This window comes from Nesoenas mayeri (assembly GCF_963082525.1).
Source record: "Nesoenas mayeri genome assembly, chromosome: 2".
In the NCBI taxonomy this organism is placed as follows: Eukaryota; Metazoa; Chordata; class Aves; order Columbiformes; family Columbidae; genus Nesoenas; species Nesoenas mayeri.
This window is the reverse complement of record NC_137543.1, coordinates 78,552,680-78,573,851: the sequence shown is the minus strand read 5'-3', so window position 1 is coordinate 78,573,851 and position 21,172 is coordinate 78,552,680. Positions and strand designations below refer to the sequence as shown.

Genomic DNA, 21,172 nt, shown 5'->3' with positions numbered 1-21,172 from the left:
CTAATGAAGCCAACATGACTTCTGGCCTGTTATGAAGAATTTATCAAGATTTTTGGAAGAAAATTGGCTGTCAGCTTGGCAATTGTAAAGTGCTGCATAGGATTTGCTACTGGAGATTAGGGGATACCTTAAGAGATATGGATCATTTATTTGCCCTTTTCTTATTCTATACACTCTCTAGTAAACTGTAGGTATTGAACTGATATTTCTTTGGGGAATTCTGCATCAAGTTCCTCCAACCTTACAAAAGAGCCTTGCCAGGTGGAAATTTTTGACACAAAGCTTTGTAACTTCAGTGATACTACTGCCCAATTAGTTTTCAGTTGCTAGTCCAATAAGTGATAGGGAAGGATGAGTATACTGGATCCTAGTCTTAAAGGAGCATTTTACTTCCTAGTGATTCCTAGAATTTTATTGACTGAAGAATCACTTCATTGGAAAATACTATAACTGATTTGACAAATTGAGTGTGATTAGCATACAGTTCTTGGCAAAACTTGTGATTGCTAATGGAAATAGCTTTAGTATAAATTTGCCAGCAGCCTTCTGTTCAGTGAGGTGATACAACCTGCTCCACTATGGAGTCCTTAATGTATTCTAATAAGCAGATGCTAAGAAATTATATGTATGCTATATATATAACGCTGAGAATCTCTCTTTGAACTAATGTGTTTCAGGAAGTTCTTACAGCTTTGGACACTTTTAGTTGTTACCACCATATATGGCAGAGGGACAAGGAGGAAAACATTAATAAATTAATAATGGGAAAGCCATTACTCTCTGAATTTGAATCTGAAATTCTGCATTTTCAAGACTTGGAGCTGAAAATCAATTCTGAGCCTGAATACATCTGCGTGGGAGCTATCGCATTGTATACGGGTAGAGTTCAGCTTTCCACTTCTCTCTTGAGACATGTACTTTCTGACTCCTGTAGGAAGCAGAGATGTTGCTTAGTTTTGGAAGGGTGACCTGGGTTAAAGATAGAGAGTCAGAGAATGGCTGTTTGCTGATTTGGCTGTAAATGCATACAAACAAAACGCTAGTGCAAGAACATCTGTGAGGCTCAGCTGGAGTTTCTTCCCCCACCTGGATACTTCTGCTCACTTATGGGGTGGATGGTAGATATTTGTCTATCCTTCTGTCACTGACCCCCATAGCTACATATTTTATCAGAGTAAGATGTTTATGTCGATTTTCTGCTTTCCTGGCTGCATATAATGAGACAGCTGAAAAGCCTTCTATTTAACACAGCTAGTTAAGTGAAACATGCATGTTGTTGCTGATTCCTTTTTTACCATGAAAACGAGGCCTAAAATATATATATATATATAAAATACATATATATGTGTATATATTTGTTTTTTTGTAGCTCAGGTTCCACAACACTTTACTAATTTTTTATAAGCATTTTATACCAGTATATCAGAAAGAACAGTTGGGAACTGTGATGGACTGTAAAAAATGCATGCAAGTGATTTTGCAGTGCATGTCAAAACTGAGGAAGCAGAATATTTTCTTCATTAGGAAAGAGTGTCAATCAAATGTCTTTGATTATATCATAAGGCAAAGAACTAGAGAAACAAGCTGGCTGTTGAAACTCAGTGGAGGTGAGGTAGTTCTGAAATTCAATAAATCAAAAAGATGATCAAGTGTGAGAGCTAAGCATGGGAAGAGGTGCTGTGTCAAAAAGAAGACACACAAATGAAATCTGCACAGGGAATGAATATTAACAGGGTCGAAATAATATCCAGCTAAAATTTTATATAGTGGTTATTTTGGGTTTTTTTTTTTGACTGTTTTGTTGAGAACTGGGAGGAAGAAATTTGAATTTAATGGTAGAGTTTTAGAGAAATGGACTGGATTTTTTCAAAATAGGGCAGTAACTCAAGAAAACTTCAGTTTTTCTCTCTAAATGTTTGTTACTTGTTTACACTGATGCTATAGATGAAACTTATAAAAATTAAGTGGTTGATGGACCATTTGGTTTCATTAAAGCTCAGATCAAACTTTCTGTGTCTTCAGTTTCCCTAATAAAACTATTACCCCCACATTATTTTTTTTAAAGATTAACTTTTGAAAAGATTTTAAACTTAGACCAATTTGTTAGTGATGTGTAGGACAGAAATAGGTGTAATGATACGTATGATGAACAAGATGACAAGTGTGGAGTCCAGCCTCATCTTTCTAGTAGGAAGGATGAGATATTCTGAGAAGATTATGAGGAAAGCAATGGTGAATCACAAGCAATCCTCTAAATCATTCAAAGGTGTCAATGTGATTTTATCTTTTCTGTACGTGGGTGGTTAGGCTGGAAAACCAGAACTGGAAGCAAAGGAAACACACATAGAAAAAAGATTAAATGTACGTCTTAAAAAAATATCTACAATATCTAACTGTCTATTCATTGTTCCATGTTTTTAGCTGATCTGAAGCTGGCATTGAGAGCAGAAACCAAAGCCTGGATGAATTTATTGGGATGTCATTGTAATAAGAAGTACCGAACAGAGATGGAAGCAATTTTCACTTTTATAGAGGAAACTAGCAAGAAGCTAAATCGTCCCATCAAGGATTTGGATGATATAAGAATAGCCATGTCAGCTTTAAAAGAGATTAGAGAACTACAGATCTCCATTGACTCTCAAATTGGGCCCATTGAGGTAGTTAACAGGAATTTTTTATGCATGGATACTGTTTCAACAGAACAATTGTTTTCTAGGTTAAAGCTTACCAGTGAACTTTGAAAAGCTGTGGTTTAATATATGTTAGATGTTGGGTGGCAGACCTGTTGTATTCCTGTAAACTTTTTTTGCATGATATACTGATTTGGATAAATGTAAACTTGTTGAGGTGAATAGTGCAGAAATTGAGTGATATAGGTAGAGGGAAGATGAGAATACAAGTATTTAATACAAGAAAGTTTTTGGTACTTTGTGGAATGCGCATGGAAAGAATTGATTTTCCTTTTTTTTTCTTTATGTATTTTATTTTATTTTTTTAGCTTAGCCTGTGGAAGAGGACAAAGCTAATGTTAGGAAGATAATGTGAGAATGCATGAGAATGATTGCTTTATCAGCTATATCATGGGTTGAAATAAACATAAACAGTTGACTTCCTTAAAGAAGTTCACTTACCAGAATACATTAATTAAACATCTGACAATGTAGGGGCTTCTGATCAAATGGCAGGGTTAAAAACAGATAAGTAACTGTTTCTCCACATTCCTGACCAGAGTCTGGGTTTCAGAATACTATAGTTCTGCAAAATTCACCATTGGTTAGATGTTCAGTCGAATATTTTTTTCCTAAGACATGTTAATAAGTCCTGACTGCCCATAATTTTATTGTTAGGGTTATGTCTTTATTGTTTTAAATAAAGGTAACTTAACACAGGATTTTTATCCACCAAATACTGACAATTCTATTATTTCATTTTGGAGATGCAAAAACTGTGTTTACTGTCAGTCAAGTGCCTTGCACCGGTTTTCTCTGAGATGAGTTAAGTTATGGAATGCAGTATGTATTCATAGGGGCAAATAATGGAAATGAGTGTGAAGCCCTTCCATATTTCACAGAATACAGCTTAGAAGGAATGTATCTCTCAGTCTTAGAAGCTGTGAGGATCTCACTAGTTGTATGGAGAAGCAAGAGTAGGAGAAGCATGATGAGAAGCAAAGCATATCTGCAGCTGGAACCTTCTGTGAAACTGTCATAGGTAATGGAATCTCTTAGGAGATGACATTTTGGAGTTTCTGCTAAGACCTGTCCTGGTTTGCCATGTGATGTGGAGCCAAGGCAAAAGCCGTGGTAGCCCAAGATTCCAAGTGCTCCAGTTCTGCAAGGAGGAGCTCTGAGTCCCTAGGCATAAGGAGTTATCCTTCAGATTTATGAAACTGAGGTTGATGTATTTTCCAAATAGTGGGGTGACAGACAGTTATATTTCAATTTTTGCAATTTGTCTGCGATATGATGAAACTGGAAAATATAAATTGAAGTAATTCCACCTTATACAAAAATTTTCAGACAAAAATGTTATGCTACAAGATTCTTTGCTACCCTACCTTATAATAATTTACAGTAAGCAAATTTCAGTCCTGTTTTTATGAAACTTGACTAAGGGTTTAAGTATGTGGAACGTTTATACATTGGTGGTACAAGTGGTGATCAATATTCTGAGAAAAAAAGGACCATTAAATAGTTCTTCAAGTATATTGCTCATTCTGAATGATGTTCCCTGTGACAAGTTATAACATTTGAAATAGTTGCAACATGTTAGTTGTGGTAACTTTTGATGTGATTTCCTAATTCATTTTGTTGAAAACAAGAAGTAGGGCTTTAGAAGTCTTTATGGAGAAGTTAGTTTGCTTCACTTACTTGAAGGCCTCTGCTTGGATGCTTTCTCATGGCCCACCTCCTGTAATATTCAGCTTGGGTCACAGCGGAAGGCATGGATCAGAAAAATATTCTTATTAAAATGAAACTAAAACCTGTAGACTTAAGGAGCATTTTAGCTGGAAATAGCTTTTTAGAGAGGGCACTAGGGCAAGTGATGTATCCAAAAGCAGAATGCAATGTGAAAGGCAAGGAGTTAAGGAGAACTAGCTAGTTTTCATATTAATATTTCTTCCAGTTTTATATTGGTTTGCCAGATTGTGATAATTACTATGCAAACAGAAGAGGTTTTCTTTTTCTAACAAATCATTCTCTGTTCTTAAAAATCTGAAATGTTTGTATACATATATGTGTAAAATTAACTTCAGTTACCATTTTGTGTATCCAACATTCTGACAGGAATCCTACGCTATGTTAAACAAATACGATCTCCTTGTGGCCAAAGAAGAGACAGAGAAAGTGGACACTTTGCACTACACTTGGGAAAAACTGCTAGTCCGTGCAAATGAAGTGCAGAATGATCTCATTGCTTTGCAGCCAAACTTCAGAGGGGAGCTTATTAGTACTGTCAGGACTTTTACTGAAGACTGTGCACAGTTCTATTCAGATTATGATCAGGCAAGTTTTAGTGTTGTATTTTATGAGAGGAATTTTTGAGGAGCAGTTGGAGCATGTAAAGATTGTGGAATTGAGTAATTAATGGGATGTGCTTCTACTGTCTGAAGAAGATATTTATTCTTTTTAATGTGGTATTTGAGTTTCAGTGCAGGGCAGGGTTTGGTTATCTTTTGTATGGTGCTAAAACATATAATGTTTGTAACTAGCTCTTAAAGATTAACACTTGAAACATTTAAGGTTTATGATAAACATCTAGTTAGCATGAGCAAATGTGAAGATTTGGATTGATGAGAAATTATGTTAGAATGAAAGAAAAATTTTCTGATGTTATGAGTACAAATGACTGAAGCTCATATTCTTTCTCATGTCAAATATGAGTCAAGCTCAAACAGCAAACAGCCTTGTATCATCTTCTAAGTAATTGTGATTTTTACTCGAAAAAGGAGCTACCATTACCTAGCTTTTACACTATTTTATATATATATATATAAATATATATATTTGTGGTTTTTTTTTTTTTTTTTAGCATGGGCCAATGGTGGTTGGTTTAGAGCCTCAGGAAGCCAGTGACAGGCTTACTATGTTTCAGGTACTATTAATTCTAAGATATTGCTTAATATTTATTGCAAGTAAACTAACACCTGAAAACTCTGAGAATTAATCAGAGTAGTTGAAGTAATTGTCATTGATACATAAGGTTACTGTTTTGGCAAAATCTGTTTTAACTTAATGAAGACTAAGTTGGCTTTTTTCTATGCCTTTGCAAGGAATGCTGTTTAAAATATTTTTTTTTAGGACCTAAGAGAAAGACTGCATAGATAATGAATAATAATTACTAGATTCAAGTATCCTGATGATACCCTACTCTCAAGTTTAGTTTATTTGGCTATAGGCCGTTCTTATATTTGTTATTGTGTCTTTTCCTCAAGAATACAACTCTGCCCAATCTTCTTTCTGTCTCCTTTTTTCTCTCTCTCTTTTTTTTTCTTTTTTTTTTTTTTAAATAGTATTAAAGGTTCCCATTTTTTCTTGTTGAAATGTTTCTTCTTACCACAATTAATTTCTCTTAATTTCTCTTCTGGTGATGCTGACTTTAATGTTTTTCCATTTTGCATAGTGCTACTCTTTTGGATTCCTATGTTTCCCCAGTTATATTGCAATTGACAATTACATTTTTTCTTCACTGCTTAAACAGTAGTAATTCTTACTACACCCTTTCAATGAAAGAATCACACAGTATACTTGGAGAGGTAGACTTTACTACATCCACTTTTCTTTGCATCTTTCCACCTCTTTCAAGTGAAAGCTTAGCATTTGTTGTTCTATCGTTGTGTGACATACAGTAAATGGCCTCCCTGTCAACTTCTAAATATGTGCCTCCAAGCTAACTAAAAGTTACTTTTCTCATAAAAATTATTGACAAAACTGTTGAAAGTGCAAGTTGTTAGTATGTCCTGTATATCTTTGTAGTATTTATTAGATTTTAATCACTAATGCAGCTCTAAACATAATGCTAGATCTTGAATACTGAGTATTTAATTTTATTTAAAGTAATATTTTTTCCTTTCTTTCTTAGAATCGATTTGATAATCTTTTTCGGAAATATATTACTTATACTGATGGGGAACATCTTTTTGGTTTACCTGTTAGTCGATATCCTCAGTTACTTGAAATAAAGAAGCAACTGAATCTGTTACAGAAACTCTATAATCTGTATAACAATGTCATTGACACAGTCAGTGGCTACTATGATATTCTTTGGTCAGAATTAGACACTGAAAAAATTAACATTGAACTTCTGGAGTTTCAGAACAGGTGAGAAACTGCTGCTGTGGTAAAGATGCCTAAAATACTTTTGTTACTTCTTAAATATGATTATAATTGGTTAGCACCAATAATAATATCTGAGCATGTATGTGTTCATTGAAACATGAAAAATGTGAATTTTAGTTGAAAAATATATCCATTACCAACTTATTAAAATAAAGGAGCCAGTTTAAACTCTAAGTGTTGAGGATTATTGTTCCTTAGAGAGCTTCTTGGTTAACTTTTTTTAAATGATATTGGAATATATGTTAAAATTGCTATTTATTTTGTTCATGAAGGGAAATTTCACTTGTTTATTGTAATATCATTATTCATGAGAGTTAGATTTACCCTAGATGTCTAAGGCAAGTTAGTGAATTGATGAATAGATTTCCTACAAAATGGGATATATTGCATGCATAGAAGCTGAACTTGTCATCAAACCAGGAATCAGATTATTTAAAGAATAAAAGCTGCATGTTTTGAGGAACAGGGTTTTTTCCTAGAGCACAAAATGGTGCATATTATGAGTCTCACCAAAAGATGAAATCAAGATGTCAAGTGGCTAGATTGGTTTTAAGATCACCTGGACAATTAGGCAGCTACACTCCTCAAGGGGAACTTGTAGGTGCCTGCCCAGCTATCAGTCAATGAAACAGACTGCTAACAGATTTTCTCATATGCAGAATCACATACAGAATCTTCAAAATACAGGTAACCTGAATTTGGAATGTATGTGGTCTGCTATTAAAACTGTATGTTGTGGTTAAATGGGTAACAGAAAAAATATTTGGAACTGTTTGAAAAAGCTTCCATTATTTCTACATAGATGCCATAAGCTCCCTCGTGCTGTAAAGCAATGGCAGGCCTTTTTTGACCTCAAGAAGACCATTGATGACTTCAGTGAATGTTGCCCATTGCTGGAGCATATGTCAAGTAAAGCAATGATGCCTCGACACTGGAAGCAGATTACAGATCTCACTGAACAAACCTTTGATGTGGAAAGTGAAACATTCAAACTGAGGAACATAATGGAAGCTCCACTATTAAGATATAAAGAGGAAATAGAGGTATTGTGTAGGAAGAGAAATGGATGCATGAAACAAAACAATCTGTTTGAATAGCATAGGAGTAATAGTAGTAAGAAGGAAAGCAGAATATTTCTAAAGAAAGAATAGGGAAATGGACTGTCGCTTCAGTTATATAATAAAATAGTGACACAAATACTTTGTGGTGTTCACGCCTCTTTTTAAATCATGCTGCTTAGCTCTGGAGCTAATTTGTGAGGATGCCTTGCTTTACAACATTAAAGATATGAAAAATAATCACTGTAGTATTCTTTTATTCCCTCCAAAGCTGGCTGTATTGCTATGTAGTATACAGCTTATTAGCTATGGTATTTATATGTCTGTAGATCTTTCCACTTGATAAATAGTTGCTCATCAGCTTTACTAGGGTTAAAGGCAATATGCGTTAAATTTGTATACCAGTGACTTGAACCATTCGTAGCTTGTTTTGACATCCTATTTATTTAAAAGGATATCTGCGTAAGTGCTGTGAAGGAGAGAGACATTGAGCAGAAGTTAAAACAAGTGATAGCTGAATGGGACAACAAAACATTTGTCTTTGCAAACTTTAAAACCCGTGGGGAACTTCTTTTAAGAGGTGACAGCATATCAGAAACAATTGCTACCATGGAGGACAGCTTGATGATTCTTGGCTCTCTCATGAGTAACAGGTAACAGGAAAAGGGTGGGAGGGGTGAAGGGGGAGATTAAAATATCAACAAAAGGCTTTGTTTTATTGAACAAATCTATCTTACACAGAGCTGAAGGAACATAAACAGCTAGATAAAAACTAAGAGCTTGCCTATCCTTGAACTGTTCCTGGGATAGTTCTTATTGCCTGTATCCCTCCAACAAGTTCTTTTGGAAGCATGTGGATGCAGCTCAGACTTCCTGAATAATCAGCTGGCCAGTTTTCATTGATGGAAGAAAGTGGTGACAAGCACAAGGGGAAACACTGCCTGGTTGTAGCAGGCGTACTGTGGGTGCTACAGGCACTGCTACTCTGCCCCCTGTGACAGGTCACTGCTTCATGCCAAAGGTGCTGAAAATCCCCGTTAAAATGAGCTTCAGTTTGTCTGGTTTCACATGCCAAGGCCTGCAGATAAAGTAAGGAACACAGAGCCTGATCAAAAGCAAGAGTTTAGTTGATAAGGATCTCTGGGAGCCTTGCAGCTTTCAAGATGTTGCATAGTCCCTTTTTGAAACCGCTTTACCTTAGAGGAAAATTGAAGTTGTGCTCCTATTCAGCTTCTGTTGGATCAGAACTGTGCAAAGAACTGTACAAAGCAGCAAGTTGGAGTTGATTTGGCTTATAACTGTTAACTAGCTGAAGTAAAGTTTAAGTTTTTATGCTTACACTTCACAAAGAAAGAAGCAGCAAAATTATTCCTCATCCTCACGAATAATGTGTTTGCTTTCAAGAGACTTGTTTCCTTCTGAAATAAAGCAAGTGTCTTCTTTTTGTTTTAGATACAACACACCCTTCAAGACACAGATTCAGAAATGGGTGCACTATCTTTCCAGCACAACAGATATCATTGAGAACTGGATGACTGTGCAGAACTTGTGGATTTATTTAGAAGCTGTTTTTGTTGGTGGTGACATAGCAAAGCAGCTTCCAAAGGTTTTCAGACATGCCTTTTTCAGTTTGATTTTCTACATTTTAAGAATAAAACTTAACTGTGATGTCATAGTCAATGCAGAAACATAAACTTTGGAGGTTTTTTGGTTCTTAACAAAACTAGTCTTGCTAAGAAATTATGTAAACAATGCCAACAGAAGTATTGTGTTAGAAAGAATAATAAATTCGTGTAAGTTAGTTGATCTTTTTATTTCTAGATTGTAAAAATGTTAACCAATATGTGTTTAATTTCTGTGCCTAGTAGCAGCCTAGCCTAGTTAGACTGACTTATTAGTACCTACTGCTAGCCCAGTAGTACCCAGTATCCTTATTTTAAACTTTTCTACATAGCTTTCCAAATTAAAAATTAACTCTAGTTTTTTGAAAAAAAAAAAAATCTTTGAAGCATACAATTCAAACGTAATGAGTTTTCTGTCTTTTCCTCTAAGAATGACTGAAAGAGAAAGTAGATATCAGGCTTCACAGTCAAGTATAAAATAAGATGAATTGTGTAAGGAGAAAGATATGTGCTTTTGTAAAATGAAAAGTCATGGGATTACTAGTGAGAGGATTGCTAGCAAGGTTACTGGGTGCCACCTCTGCAATCAAGTGCCTTTTCCCTCTTCTCTCTTCCTTACACCATCTATTCTCTTCAACATTCATCGTCATGTTTCAACAGGAAGCAAAGCGTTTCTCTAACATTGATAAGTCCTGGGTGAAGATCATGATCCGAGCTCATGAAACACCTAATGTTGTTCAGTGCTGCACTGGAGATGAAATCATGGGGCAGTTATTACCTCATTTACTAGAACAGCTTGAAATCTGTCAGAAATCACTCACAGGGTAAGATTACTACAAGGCCACAGTCTTGGGCAGATGGTTGTGAATTGTATAACTAGAGAAAAAATAATTGTTTAAGTACTGTCCGACAGACTTTGTAAAGATCATGTTCTTATTCTACTAGGAATTCAGTTGAGCTAAGCAAACAAGTTAGCAGGATGATACAACACCTCCAAAGAGATTGCTAGCAACTCACTGATAAGTATTTGATTTGTGACTAATTTGTCACTCGCTCTCTGTCTCTGTGAAACCAAAGCTTGTTTCAGCCTAGTATCAGTCCAGAAGGCAGTCTAGATCTGTATGTCCTACTCAGACCCTTCATGAATCTGGGAGAAATTCAGCATGAGAACTTTAAATATCAAGTAATGGACTTCACGTAAAAACATTTTATTTTGGTTTAGTTTCTTTTATTTTTACTGGTGCTTACATTGTGGCAAATAATAAAAGCTTTCCATGAAATTATTTCTGATGCTAAAAGATCAGCTTTAAAGCAGATGCTTAACATAAAGATATGATGGATAAGAGTTGTTGTCAGTGCTCCTGCTAAAAATTGTAATGATACATTGTGAGAAATGCCACCTTTAAAGAGGAAAGGATGCATAAATTAACTTAATTCACTTACCATCTAACCCCTCCCCTGCAATTTTTTTTTAATTGCAGGTACCTGGAGAAAAAGCGCCTCCTATTTCCACGATTCTTCTTTGTGTCAGATCCTGCTCTCTTAGAAATTCTTGGCCAGGCATCAGACTCTCACAATATACAGGCACATCTTCTGAATGTCTTTGACAACATTAAAAGTGTCAGATTCCATGAAAAGGTATGTACTGCCCACACCTCAATATTATAATATTTCAAGCTAACAGGGAATGGTACCTGTTAAATCAGAAAGCTAACTGGGTGCATAGGGCATTCAGCTGTTTTACCAAGCTCATCAACTATTTGATGCTTCATAGGCTTTCTTAATTTAAGATTTACTTTCATATCCTCATTTGCATGATAGGAAAACTCTATATAAGCGAACAAAACAAACAAAAATTTACACCGGTGCTTAGGTTTCAGAAAAAAAGCACCCAGGTACTGAACTGTTTTCTGTAGCTTAATATAGGCTAGCATCCTCTCAGATAAGCTTCTGATTCCCTATGAGCAGATTTGTTTCTCTAGTTTGCCTGTATTTTTACTTTTTCATTCATTTATTGATTGTATGAAAAAGTGTGTCTAGTCTCTTATCTGTTTCTGAGTTATCGTTAATATCCATTCAAACAAATTGTTTGAAGAACGATTTTCTTACATCCTTTACAAGAAGAGATAACAACTTAACAACTGTGGGTTTTTTTGTTTTTGTTTTTTTTTTCCCCCCCTGTGTATGTATACATTTTCTTAGAAATTTAGTACCCCCCCATGCATTTGGAATTCTGTTGATTGACCACGTTCCTTAAATTTTGTGTTTCCATTACTTTGTACTGTATGGCTGTAAATTTTGTTAGAATATTAACCCACCAGTAATGGGGAAGGTTTCCTTTATTGTGACTGGAAAGTGGACGTTGTCAATGACATTTAAGGGAAATTCAGTAATTGTCAATGTCCTGGGGTCTATCTCTTTGTTTTGTTTAGAGCCTTTCTGCACACCAAAAGTAATGATTTAATTGTTTTTACATTTAACTTAACAGGTTGATATAATTTATTAGTTACCTAAATAAGTTTATTGAAGTGATGACAGGAAAATCAGAGAGTTATGGTAAGGATAATAATAAATCTATAAACACAAAATGTTCTTGCTTTGCTTTTGATAGATATATGATTGTATATTGTCGATTAGCTCACGGGAGGGTGAGACTGTAGAGCTGACTAGACCTGTAATGGCTGAAGGTAATGTGGAAGTTTGGCTCAATTCTCTGTTGAAGGAATCCCAGCTGTCACTGCATCATGTTATTCGCCAAGCAGCTGCACACATCCAGGAAACTCATTTTGACCTGACTGAATTTCTTTCTGCTTACCCAGCCCAGGTAATACCATTATTAAATCAGTGCAGAATTGTTCACAGATCTGTAGCACATTGATATCTTTTTTTTCTTGTATTTGTATCAAAATTGCAGCCAGTGTTAGAAATGCACATTTAAATGGATCTTAATCACCTCAGTCTTTTAAGTAAGTTATCCTTTACATATCTGAAACCAAAGGAAGAAAACTTACCCTGAATCACTCATTCAAAAACAATGCTGAGTGTGATAAATTAATGCAAAGGAGTTAACACTATTTCTTTACAAGCTTAATACTTGATTACTGAAGGAAAAGTAGTAAAATTGTATATTTGTTTATATATTTAGGAAAACACTATATATTGCTGAAGATTTGATGATGAGGGTAGTGATGAGGGAAAATTATTTTCTTAGTAGAAGCTTCTTCATTTGTGATTGGGAATGTTGTTGGAGAGGGAGTAAACAGTTTGTGAAACATTGAAAAAATATTTCAAATCAAAGCTTTAATTATTCACTGATTAGTTATTAATTATATAGTTAAAGTATATTAATTATATAGAGTATTTATATATATATATGCTGTAAATTATATTGAACAGTTGTATCAGCAGTGCACCGTAGTCAATATCTACAAGACCGAAGTGTGGACTTACTATGTGTTTATGAATGGAGTTGGGACACATAAAACACATGCAAGGGTTGAATGATCTCTATGTGGATGCATGAAGAAATACTTTTATACAAATTGTAGCAGAACCATTTCTTTAGTTTATCTTTGTCTGTGAAAGTACATTTTAGTTGAAAGAGAAAAGATTACGAAGCATATACTTTTATGTTTCCTAAGGCTGGACTATTGGGGATCCAAATGATTTGGACAAGAGACTCAGAAGAAGCTTTGTCTAATGCCAGGTATGACAAAAAAATTATGCGAAAGACGAACCAGCTGTTCTTGGATCTTCTAAACATGCTGATAGATATGACAACAAAAGACCTTAGCCCGGTTGAGAGAGTCAAATATGAGACATTAATCACTATTCATGTACATCAGAGGGACATTTTTGATGGTCTGGTAAGTACTGAAAATTTTTCAGTGAGTTATTAGGTGATTTGCACCTAAAAAAAATATGAAAGGACAAGAAGAAGATATTAATAGTCCTATGAACTCCTGCCTTCTAAGCTGAATATTTAACTTCAGGACTGTCATGATTATGTGACCTGGAGTATTATAAAAATGCTGATGTTGCTTCAATCCATGTCTTAGTTTCCCTTTAAGTAATTCAGTGTTGTGGTGTGGTTTGTCTCTGCCCCCCACTCTGTCCCCAAAGCCATAGAGGAATTTTATAATGCTTTGTGTCGGCCCACTTACATTAGAGGCCTCTGTTGCACGTTCAGTTCAGGATTTCTTTTTCCTCATACGTTGTGTTGCAGGTAATTGTCCTTTCTCTGGAATTACATTGTGAGTTTTGAGGAGTCAATAGAATGAATGTAAAGTTGTAGTAGAGGAGAAAGTTTGAAGTTGTTTGAATCTGCTATCTGTTCTGTTCTAGTTTTAATAGCATACCTAATTATTACTTAGGGATTTATTTATTCACTTCACACCTCATGGTGCCACAGAATACTAAAATTAGGGAAATTTGCATTTACGTCTTAAACAATCAAACTTAAAAGCCAGCATACCTTTTTACTTATAGGAAGCTCTGGACCTGACTGAAATTCAGCTGAGAAAATAATTACTGAGTTTTAACTCATTGCTGATAGGTAGGCACCTATCTTGTCATTGTAGAACCACTGGTTCCTGTTTATAATCATCTTATGTAAAGTATAATTTTTTAGATACAACCTACAGGGTGTTCTTTTAATCCTGTTTTAGCATTCAGTTGGTCAACTTTGAATTACTCACAGGTCTGTTGAATATCTTAACTAATATCTGCACCATGACACTGTCTTGAAATACCCTTTTTCCAGTTTGCATGTGGTTTCATAAAATTCTTATGACTTTTTTTTTTTAAGATCAAGTACATTACATGCTTCCTACTCATATGTAAAAATAAAATGGTAGAGATGAGTAAAAGAAATGGCAGTTTTAATGTTAACTGAATTTAATGACTTTTGTTCGAGGCTTATAGAATGTTCATTTGTATTTAGAATTTTGACACACTCATCTAAAGCTTGAAATTTCTTTGCCTTAGTATGGGTTTCAGGGACAGCAATAACACCTTAGTAATTTTTGTGATAAAAATCAAGATAGAGTCTCCGCTGTTCTTGTGTTACTAGGTGTTTTTTATGGCTTTTATTGTGACTGAAGGGCTGCCTTTGCAGTACTGCTTAGATGAGATAATGTAAATACAAACATAAATGTTAACCATGAATACTTCAACTTCTTCTTTCCCTCTTTTCTTAGTGTTGCATGCATATCAAGAGCCCTACAGACTTTGAGTGGCTGAAACAGTGTAGATTTTATTTTAATGAAGATTCTGATAAAATGATGATTAAGATCACTGATGTGAGTTTCACATACCAGAATGAATTCTTGGGCTGTACTGACAGGCTTGTCATAACGCCTCTTACTGACAGGTGAAAAGAACTGGTTTTATTCCTTGATTCTTTGATGCCAAACCTAGGCTTTTATAAGAGCAATTTATTCATTCCTATTGGGTGCGAAATATATCTGTGCCAAGTTTATCCTTCACTATCTTATACAAGTCAATAATTCTACATAGAATTCATGAATATTTTTGTTTCTGTGCCTTCCAATATGAATAACTTCTAGATTAATTTCTGCCATATACTTGTGTGATCCCCACACATATGATGTGTTGGACTCTGATTCTCATGTATGTGAGTTTCGTATACCTGAGCAATAGGTACATCCGACAGATACAATATGCAGAGAGAGATACAGGTCAAAAAAAAGTGTTTACAGGCAAGCTAATGAAAACATCTAAGGAAGAATAGACAGGAAACCCAATTTTATTCAGCTGCAAGAGACTGGAGATCTTTGATCTAGACAGATGTTGAAGGAATTGCAGTTCTGTTACCAGAGAGGCCTACCTACCTAAGTGGAATAGCATGAAGAATGCTTTGTAAGCTATCATTGTCAAAATAAGGGCATTTTTAAAAAACTTTTTATTCCATACAGCAAATTCTAGAGCTTCTCTTTAGATATGATTGTTAGCTGGTGTTTTACTGCATTACACATAGAAGTTTTATTTATGAAAATGTGATGCACTGTATGATCAAATTTTAAAGCTGGATGAGAAAGGAAAGTTTAGCTAATTTTCATTATTGTTCTCCACAGTATAATGTAGTTCAGAACTACTTCATTTAAAGTAATTCAGGAACTAGGCTAACCAAACTAAATTAGGTAGTATATCTGTATGTGCTTTCTTCCCTTCTCCTGAACTTTCAGATTGTTGATTATTGAGGATTATATTTTGTTCCACTTTATGTATGAGGAGAAAAACCTTAATATTACCTGCATCAGAGGCTGAGTGAAGGGTTTTCCTTCTTATTGATTTAAATGGTAATTAGATGCATGTCATTTCAGCAGTTTCCTTGTCTTCTTAATTCTGACCTTCGTCATGTAACACAGTTAAGTAAGTTCCTCTGTCACTATACAGAAAACTATGTGCTGCAGCCCATTAAGTGATGATATCCTGTTGCCTTTTAGATGCTACATCACTTTGGCTCAAGCTTTAGGCATGAACATGGGTGGAGCACCTGTGGGCCCTGCAGGAACTGGAAAAACTGAAACCACCAAAGACATGGGACGATGCCTTGGAAAATATGTAGTGGTCTTCAACTGTTCAGACCAGATGGATTTCCGAGGACTTGGGAGGATCTTCAAAGGTAAGATGTGGACCAAAGGTAAGATGTTTGCCAAAAAGATCAACCATATACTGGAGTGCATTAAACACAGTATAATTAAGTGGTCAAAAGAAGTGATTGTCCCACTGTACTTGGCATTGGAATGGCCTCACCTCAGGTACTGTGTGTAGCTTTCAGGTAACAATATAAGAAGCATGTAAAAATATTAGAATGTATCCAAAGGAGCAAAAAAGATGGTAAAAGAACCAGAGGGTATGACTCATGAGGAATGGCTGGGTATACTAGGTTCGTTCAGCTTGGAGAAAAGTCATGCCTTCTTTGCTGTCTACAACTTTCACATGAGGGGAAGAGGAGAGGGAGGTGCTGATCTCTTTTCTTGGTGTCTAGTGACAGGACATGAGGGAATGGCCTAAAAACCACATCTGGGGAAGTTCAGATAGGATATCAGGACAATATTCTTCACTGAGAGCATAGTCATGCACTGGAATAAGCTCCCCAAGGAAGCAGTCAGGACTGCAAGCCTGACTGATCAAATAGTGCTTGGACAACTAACTCTTAGGTAGCCCTGTGTGGAGTCAAGAGTTGGACATGATAATTCTCATGAGTCCTTTACAAATCAGGATATTCTGTGATTATATGATTTTATGGACCATATGAAAGTTACGAATGCTAAGAAAACATCTTTAAAAACCAAGGTCAATACATAATTAGCATGTTGTTTGCAGCCTTTTAATAAATGTAAGTAATGAGTATCTTCTTATGAATGTAAGATATGTCTGCAACACTGCCTCCAAGAAATAGAAATGATTGAAGCATAAGACAGTTTATGAAAGGATAAAAACAATTAAAATAATCAAAGATGACTGTCAGTAGAGAAAGAAAAAGCTGTGAAATTTATTGCTGAACTGGTGGAAAATCTTGGATTCTGTATTCAGTATTTAATCTTCTTCAAATGTCAAACTTATTAGTTTAAGGAAGTGCCTGAGCAGCACTATATATGTTAAAAACAATTGGCCAAGCTCACTGCAGTTAGGCACCTGAAATTGTTATCTGTCAGTCATGGTAGATGCCAAATTAGAGATAAAGTGGGGGTCTTTGACTATTACATTGTTGCAAGTGACTGTGATGATTTTTTTGTTTGTTTATTTTCCCAAAAATATCTGAGGAACAATGCAGTTCTGGCACAGACTGGCCCCTAAATTATTTCCAGGTGAAAGCAACTTCCTTATTCATTTTAATCTGTGCAATATGCTATTGACAACCCATCATATTTTCATAGACCTATTGCATGCATTTTTTTTTTTTTTGTGGGGGTAGGGAGGAACAGGAAAACATTCAAGATACTGAGAGAAGGAGCAGAAATTGAAGGGTTTCGTAGACAAGTTTGAGGACTTCAGGAACTTTGTGAATTCTTCCTTGAAAAAGAAACTCTTCTCCTTGTCCCTCTTCCAACCCTCAAAAATAAACTTTTTTTTTTTTTTTTTCCTGAGGTGGATTAACCTGAATTTTGGCTTATGAATTGCAGCAAAAAAAGATTAACCTCATAACAGTCAGATGCTTAGTTGTTTTTCTCTTTGAAGGTCTCGCTCAGTCTGGCTCCTGGGGTTGCTTTGATGAATTCAATCGTATTGATTTACCAGTACTATCAGTAGCTGCACAGCAAATTGCAATTGTGTTAACATGTAAGAAAGAACATAAAAAAAGCTTTATTTTTACTGATGGCGATAATGTGGAAATGAACCCAGAATTTGGCATATTTCTTACTATGGTAGGTATTCCTTAAGTTACAAATATACCAGTGATGATTGTACAGTAATTACTTCTAACCTGATGTGTTAAATGTACTTGCTAACTCTTATGTCACTCTACTGTTTAGAATTCACTGAGAATTTGAGAACATTGAGCATTACTACAAAGACAGTTTGCAGAGTCTTGTTTCAAAGACATCAGGCACATGCAATTATCAAGCACAGCCAACGTTGTAAATACAAGTTATCTCAATGTCAGATTACTTCTGCATGCTACATTCTGTTTCCCAAAGTTTTCTTTTTGCCACAACTATAGATGATGAGAGAGATATAGGTAGAAATAGCCAGTAAAAACAAGACCTATGAGACAAATACAGATTGGAAGTGTTTATGTGGAACATTTTTTGTACATCATGGATGTAAGAGAGGCTAAAATGCTGTAGAGCTATGGTGGTAAATCTGCATGGCAATTCATTTTTAAATGTGATTTAAATCCAACCCCCTTTTTTTTTTGTCTAACCTGATTACATGTTCGTTTGCTGATTCTTCTATCTGTGCAAGGTACACTCAACTTCAAAACCTGTTTTTCTCTCCAGAATCCAGGATATGCTGGACGGCAAGAACTTCCTGAGAACTTGAAGATCAACTTCCGTTCAGTGGCTATGATGGTTCCTGATCGTCAAATCATAATTCGTGTCAAACTGGCTAGTTGTGGTTTCATTGCTAATGTTGTATTGGCAAGGAAATTCTTTACGCTGTACAAGCTGTGTGAAGAACAACTGTCAAAGCAGGTGATTATTTTCATATGAGGAAAAGTTATCTTAGGGAAAAACTATATAAGGTATCACAAATTATTAATGTCTATGTGAAGAAAATAGAAAAAATTAGTTTCTTTAGGTAAGCTAAATGACACCTGCGGTGTAGTAGTGCAACCCTCTGCTCACCTGCAGGGTTAACTCCTGTTACAGGTTATCTGTGCAAGAATGGAACTGTCATTCAGAACACTGTTACTAAGATTTAGCTTTAATGAATGTTGATGATTGAGACAAATGAAAGGCTTATATATTAGTTGGTCTTATAGAGTGGCTTGAAAGGCATTTTGTTTGTACTGCCTGTGCTGTTTAGATGTTTCTCAATTAAAGTCAAAGGTCCACAGAGAATTCAAAATAATATGGGTGGTTTATTTCTTAATAGTCCTTGTAACCTTATTTTGGTTCAAAGACTTGTGATTACATTTATTTTTCCTCTCACACATTACAGCTTAGTAGATGGTAACAGAGGTGAGGAATTAAGTCGCCTATAGTCATACAGCCAAAAACTAGTTGTTGGATGTTATGAGGCATTTGTGCCACGTGTACCACTTCTCATACATATCCATATCTTAAATGATAAGTAAGAATTGTTTAATCCCTGTTAACTAGGGGAAAAATTTCCCAAACTTTGCATATCTTGTAGGTGCATTATGATTTTGGCTTACGGAATATATTGTCGGTGCTACGTACATTAGGAGCAGCAAAAAGAGCAAATCCCACAGATACTGAATCTACTATTGTAATGCGTGTGCTGAGAGACATGAACTTGTCTAAACTAGTAAGTTCTGAGTGCCTTTTAAATTAATTTAACTGCATTTTTGAGCTACATGGGTGTTTTTGAAATACAATTTAAATCTGTTAAGGTGATCACTAGAAGATTGAATGTGGCATTTACACAGAAGCTAGCCTGGAAATGTTCAGTTTTCTGGATGACCTGCGTTGCTAGTTTTGGCTGGGATAAATTAAATTTTCTTCTAGTACCTTGTATGGGGCTGGAGAGGGAATGAGTGAAGGGCTGTATGGTAATTGGCTCCCTACCTAGATTTAAACAACAACTTGAATTGTTTGGCAATTTTCACATTTTTCTCCTGCTATCTATAGGAATAAGTGACCAAACAGAAGTCTATAAAGTAACCTCTTTAGAACCTCTGATCAAAAATATTTAGTCTCTTTCAAAATAATCTGGTTTTTGTAGTAATGAGAACCATCTTATCTGCCTTAAATAGCTAACAAAACCTTTCTGTTGCTGTGATGCTTCATTTGCTGTATTATCTTTTTTTACACCTTAGACACATAATTTACTACTTGTATAGGTGTTGTTACTAAAAACAATTAATTTAATCAATTTAATAATTTAATCAATTTAGTCTGTATGCTAGCAGTTTACTTTCAATAATTTTTGATTATTGAAAGCATCACATAATCTCCTTCTGCTATGTCCTGCTAGTGTGTTTAGCACCTAGAGGGTTGCCACAGGTGGTCCTTTATGTTTTCCAGTATTTCTTTAGATCTGCAAGTGTTAGAGATTGTTTTGTAAGATGCTCAAATAAATAAAATAGGTTTTAATCTGTGTTTTTTTCCTCCCTGATTTTCACTAGATTGATGAAGATGAACCCTTGTTTCTGAGTCTAATTGAAGATCTGTTTCCAGATATCCAACTTGATAAAGTAGCCTATCCTGAACTGGAAGCTGCCATTGACAAACAGGTAACGTTTTCTTGGTCTGTGCTGCTGTGGCATAACTATCATAATATGACATCTAAGAAAATTATTAGTATTGGATCTACCCACGTGGTAATAGTGTTTTACAATTTAGAGGCTGAGTAAGCTTTTCTATAAATTTTTACCATTGGCATATTATTACTAACCTTATTCTTAAGGTTATCACTGAATTGTGATTGTGATGTCCAGTGTTTTTTTTTTGTGAGTCATTTGTGGTGACCAGTTTGAAAAATGCACATATGTACACTTGCCTTATGTGACCAAGGATTTAAGATTTGTATCAAGTCTGACAATTGGAACATGAGCGTGAGAAAAAAATTACCTAAGATGACATTTCTGCTATTTCTTCTCCCAGTAGATCTTTTGGAACTTTTCGATAGGGTCAACTTAAGAACACCCATGGAAAATAGAAGGCTAATGAAATATATACACTTAAATGATCACCTCTATTAAACTTACCTCCAGAATTTTTGTAATTCCTCAGATAATTATCTAATAGATAAACAGAGACATAAAAATATCAAAAACCCCATAAAAACAAACAAAACCCCTCAAATGAAAAAAATGAAGATTGGAAGTACATTCCTGAAGAATTTGAGTTACATGTCTTTTCATTGACTTATATTTAATATGATTAGATAAAAGTAGAGAGTTCTGATTCTGGTTTTCCAAACAAGGAAGAGTTAAATCATCAGCTAATGTTTATACAACTGTTTTGCTTACTATAGTTTATACAGTTGACTCTGA

At 35.1% G+C, this 21,172-nt stretch overlaps 1 protein-coding gene across 1 annotated transcript in view; it reads left to right on the top strand.

The window, feature by feature from the left end:
* DNAH5 (dynein axonemal heavy chain 5) overlaps nucleotides 1-21,172 on the top strand; it is a gene marked incomplete at both ends in the record, with an annotated part of 126,683 nt that overhangs the window by 40,347 nt on the left and 65,164 nt on the right. The window contains 18 exons of the mRNA XM_080338591.1: nucleotides 678-879; nucleotides 2,422-2,657; nucleotides 4,788-5,006; nucleotides 5,533-5,595; nucleotides 6,583-6,821; nucleotides 7,642-7,882; nucleotides 8,351-8,550; nucleotides 9,350-9,503; nucleotides 10,180-10,343; nucleotides 11,001-11,157; nucleotides 12,131-12,343; nucleotides 13,161-13,385; nucleotides 14,718-14,890; nucleotides 15,987-16,165; nucleotides 17,725-17,912; nucleotides 18,489-18,683; nucleotides 19,348-19,482; nucleotides 20,303-20,410. Of these exons, the coding sequence (XP_080194717.1) occupies nucleotides 678-879; nucleotides 2,422-2,657; nucleotides 4,788-5,006; nucleotides 5,533-5,595; nucleotides 6,583-6,821; nucleotides 7,642-7,882; nucleotides 8,351-8,550; nucleotides 9,350-9,503; nucleotides 10,180-10,343; nucleotides 11,001-11,157; nucleotides 12,131-12,343; nucleotides 13,161-13,385; nucleotides 14,718-14,890; nucleotides 15,987-16,165; nucleotides 17,725-17,912; nucleotides 18,489-18,683; nucleotides 19,348-19,482; nucleotides 20,303-20,410 (3,291 nt within the window). The remainder of the gene's footprint in view (nucleotides 1-677; nucleotides 880-2,421; nucleotides 2,658-4,787; nucleotides 5,007-5,532; nucleotides 5,596-6,582; nucleotides 6,822-7,641; nucleotides 7,883-8,350; nucleotides 8,551-9,349; nucleotides 9,504-10,179; nucleotides 10,344-11,000; nucleotides 11,158-12,130; nucleotides 12,344-13,160; nucleotides 13,386-14,717; nucleotides 14,891-15,986; nucleotides 16,166-17,724; nucleotides 17,913-18,488; nucleotides 18,684-19,347; nucleotides 19,483-20,302; nucleotides 20,411-21,172) is intronic.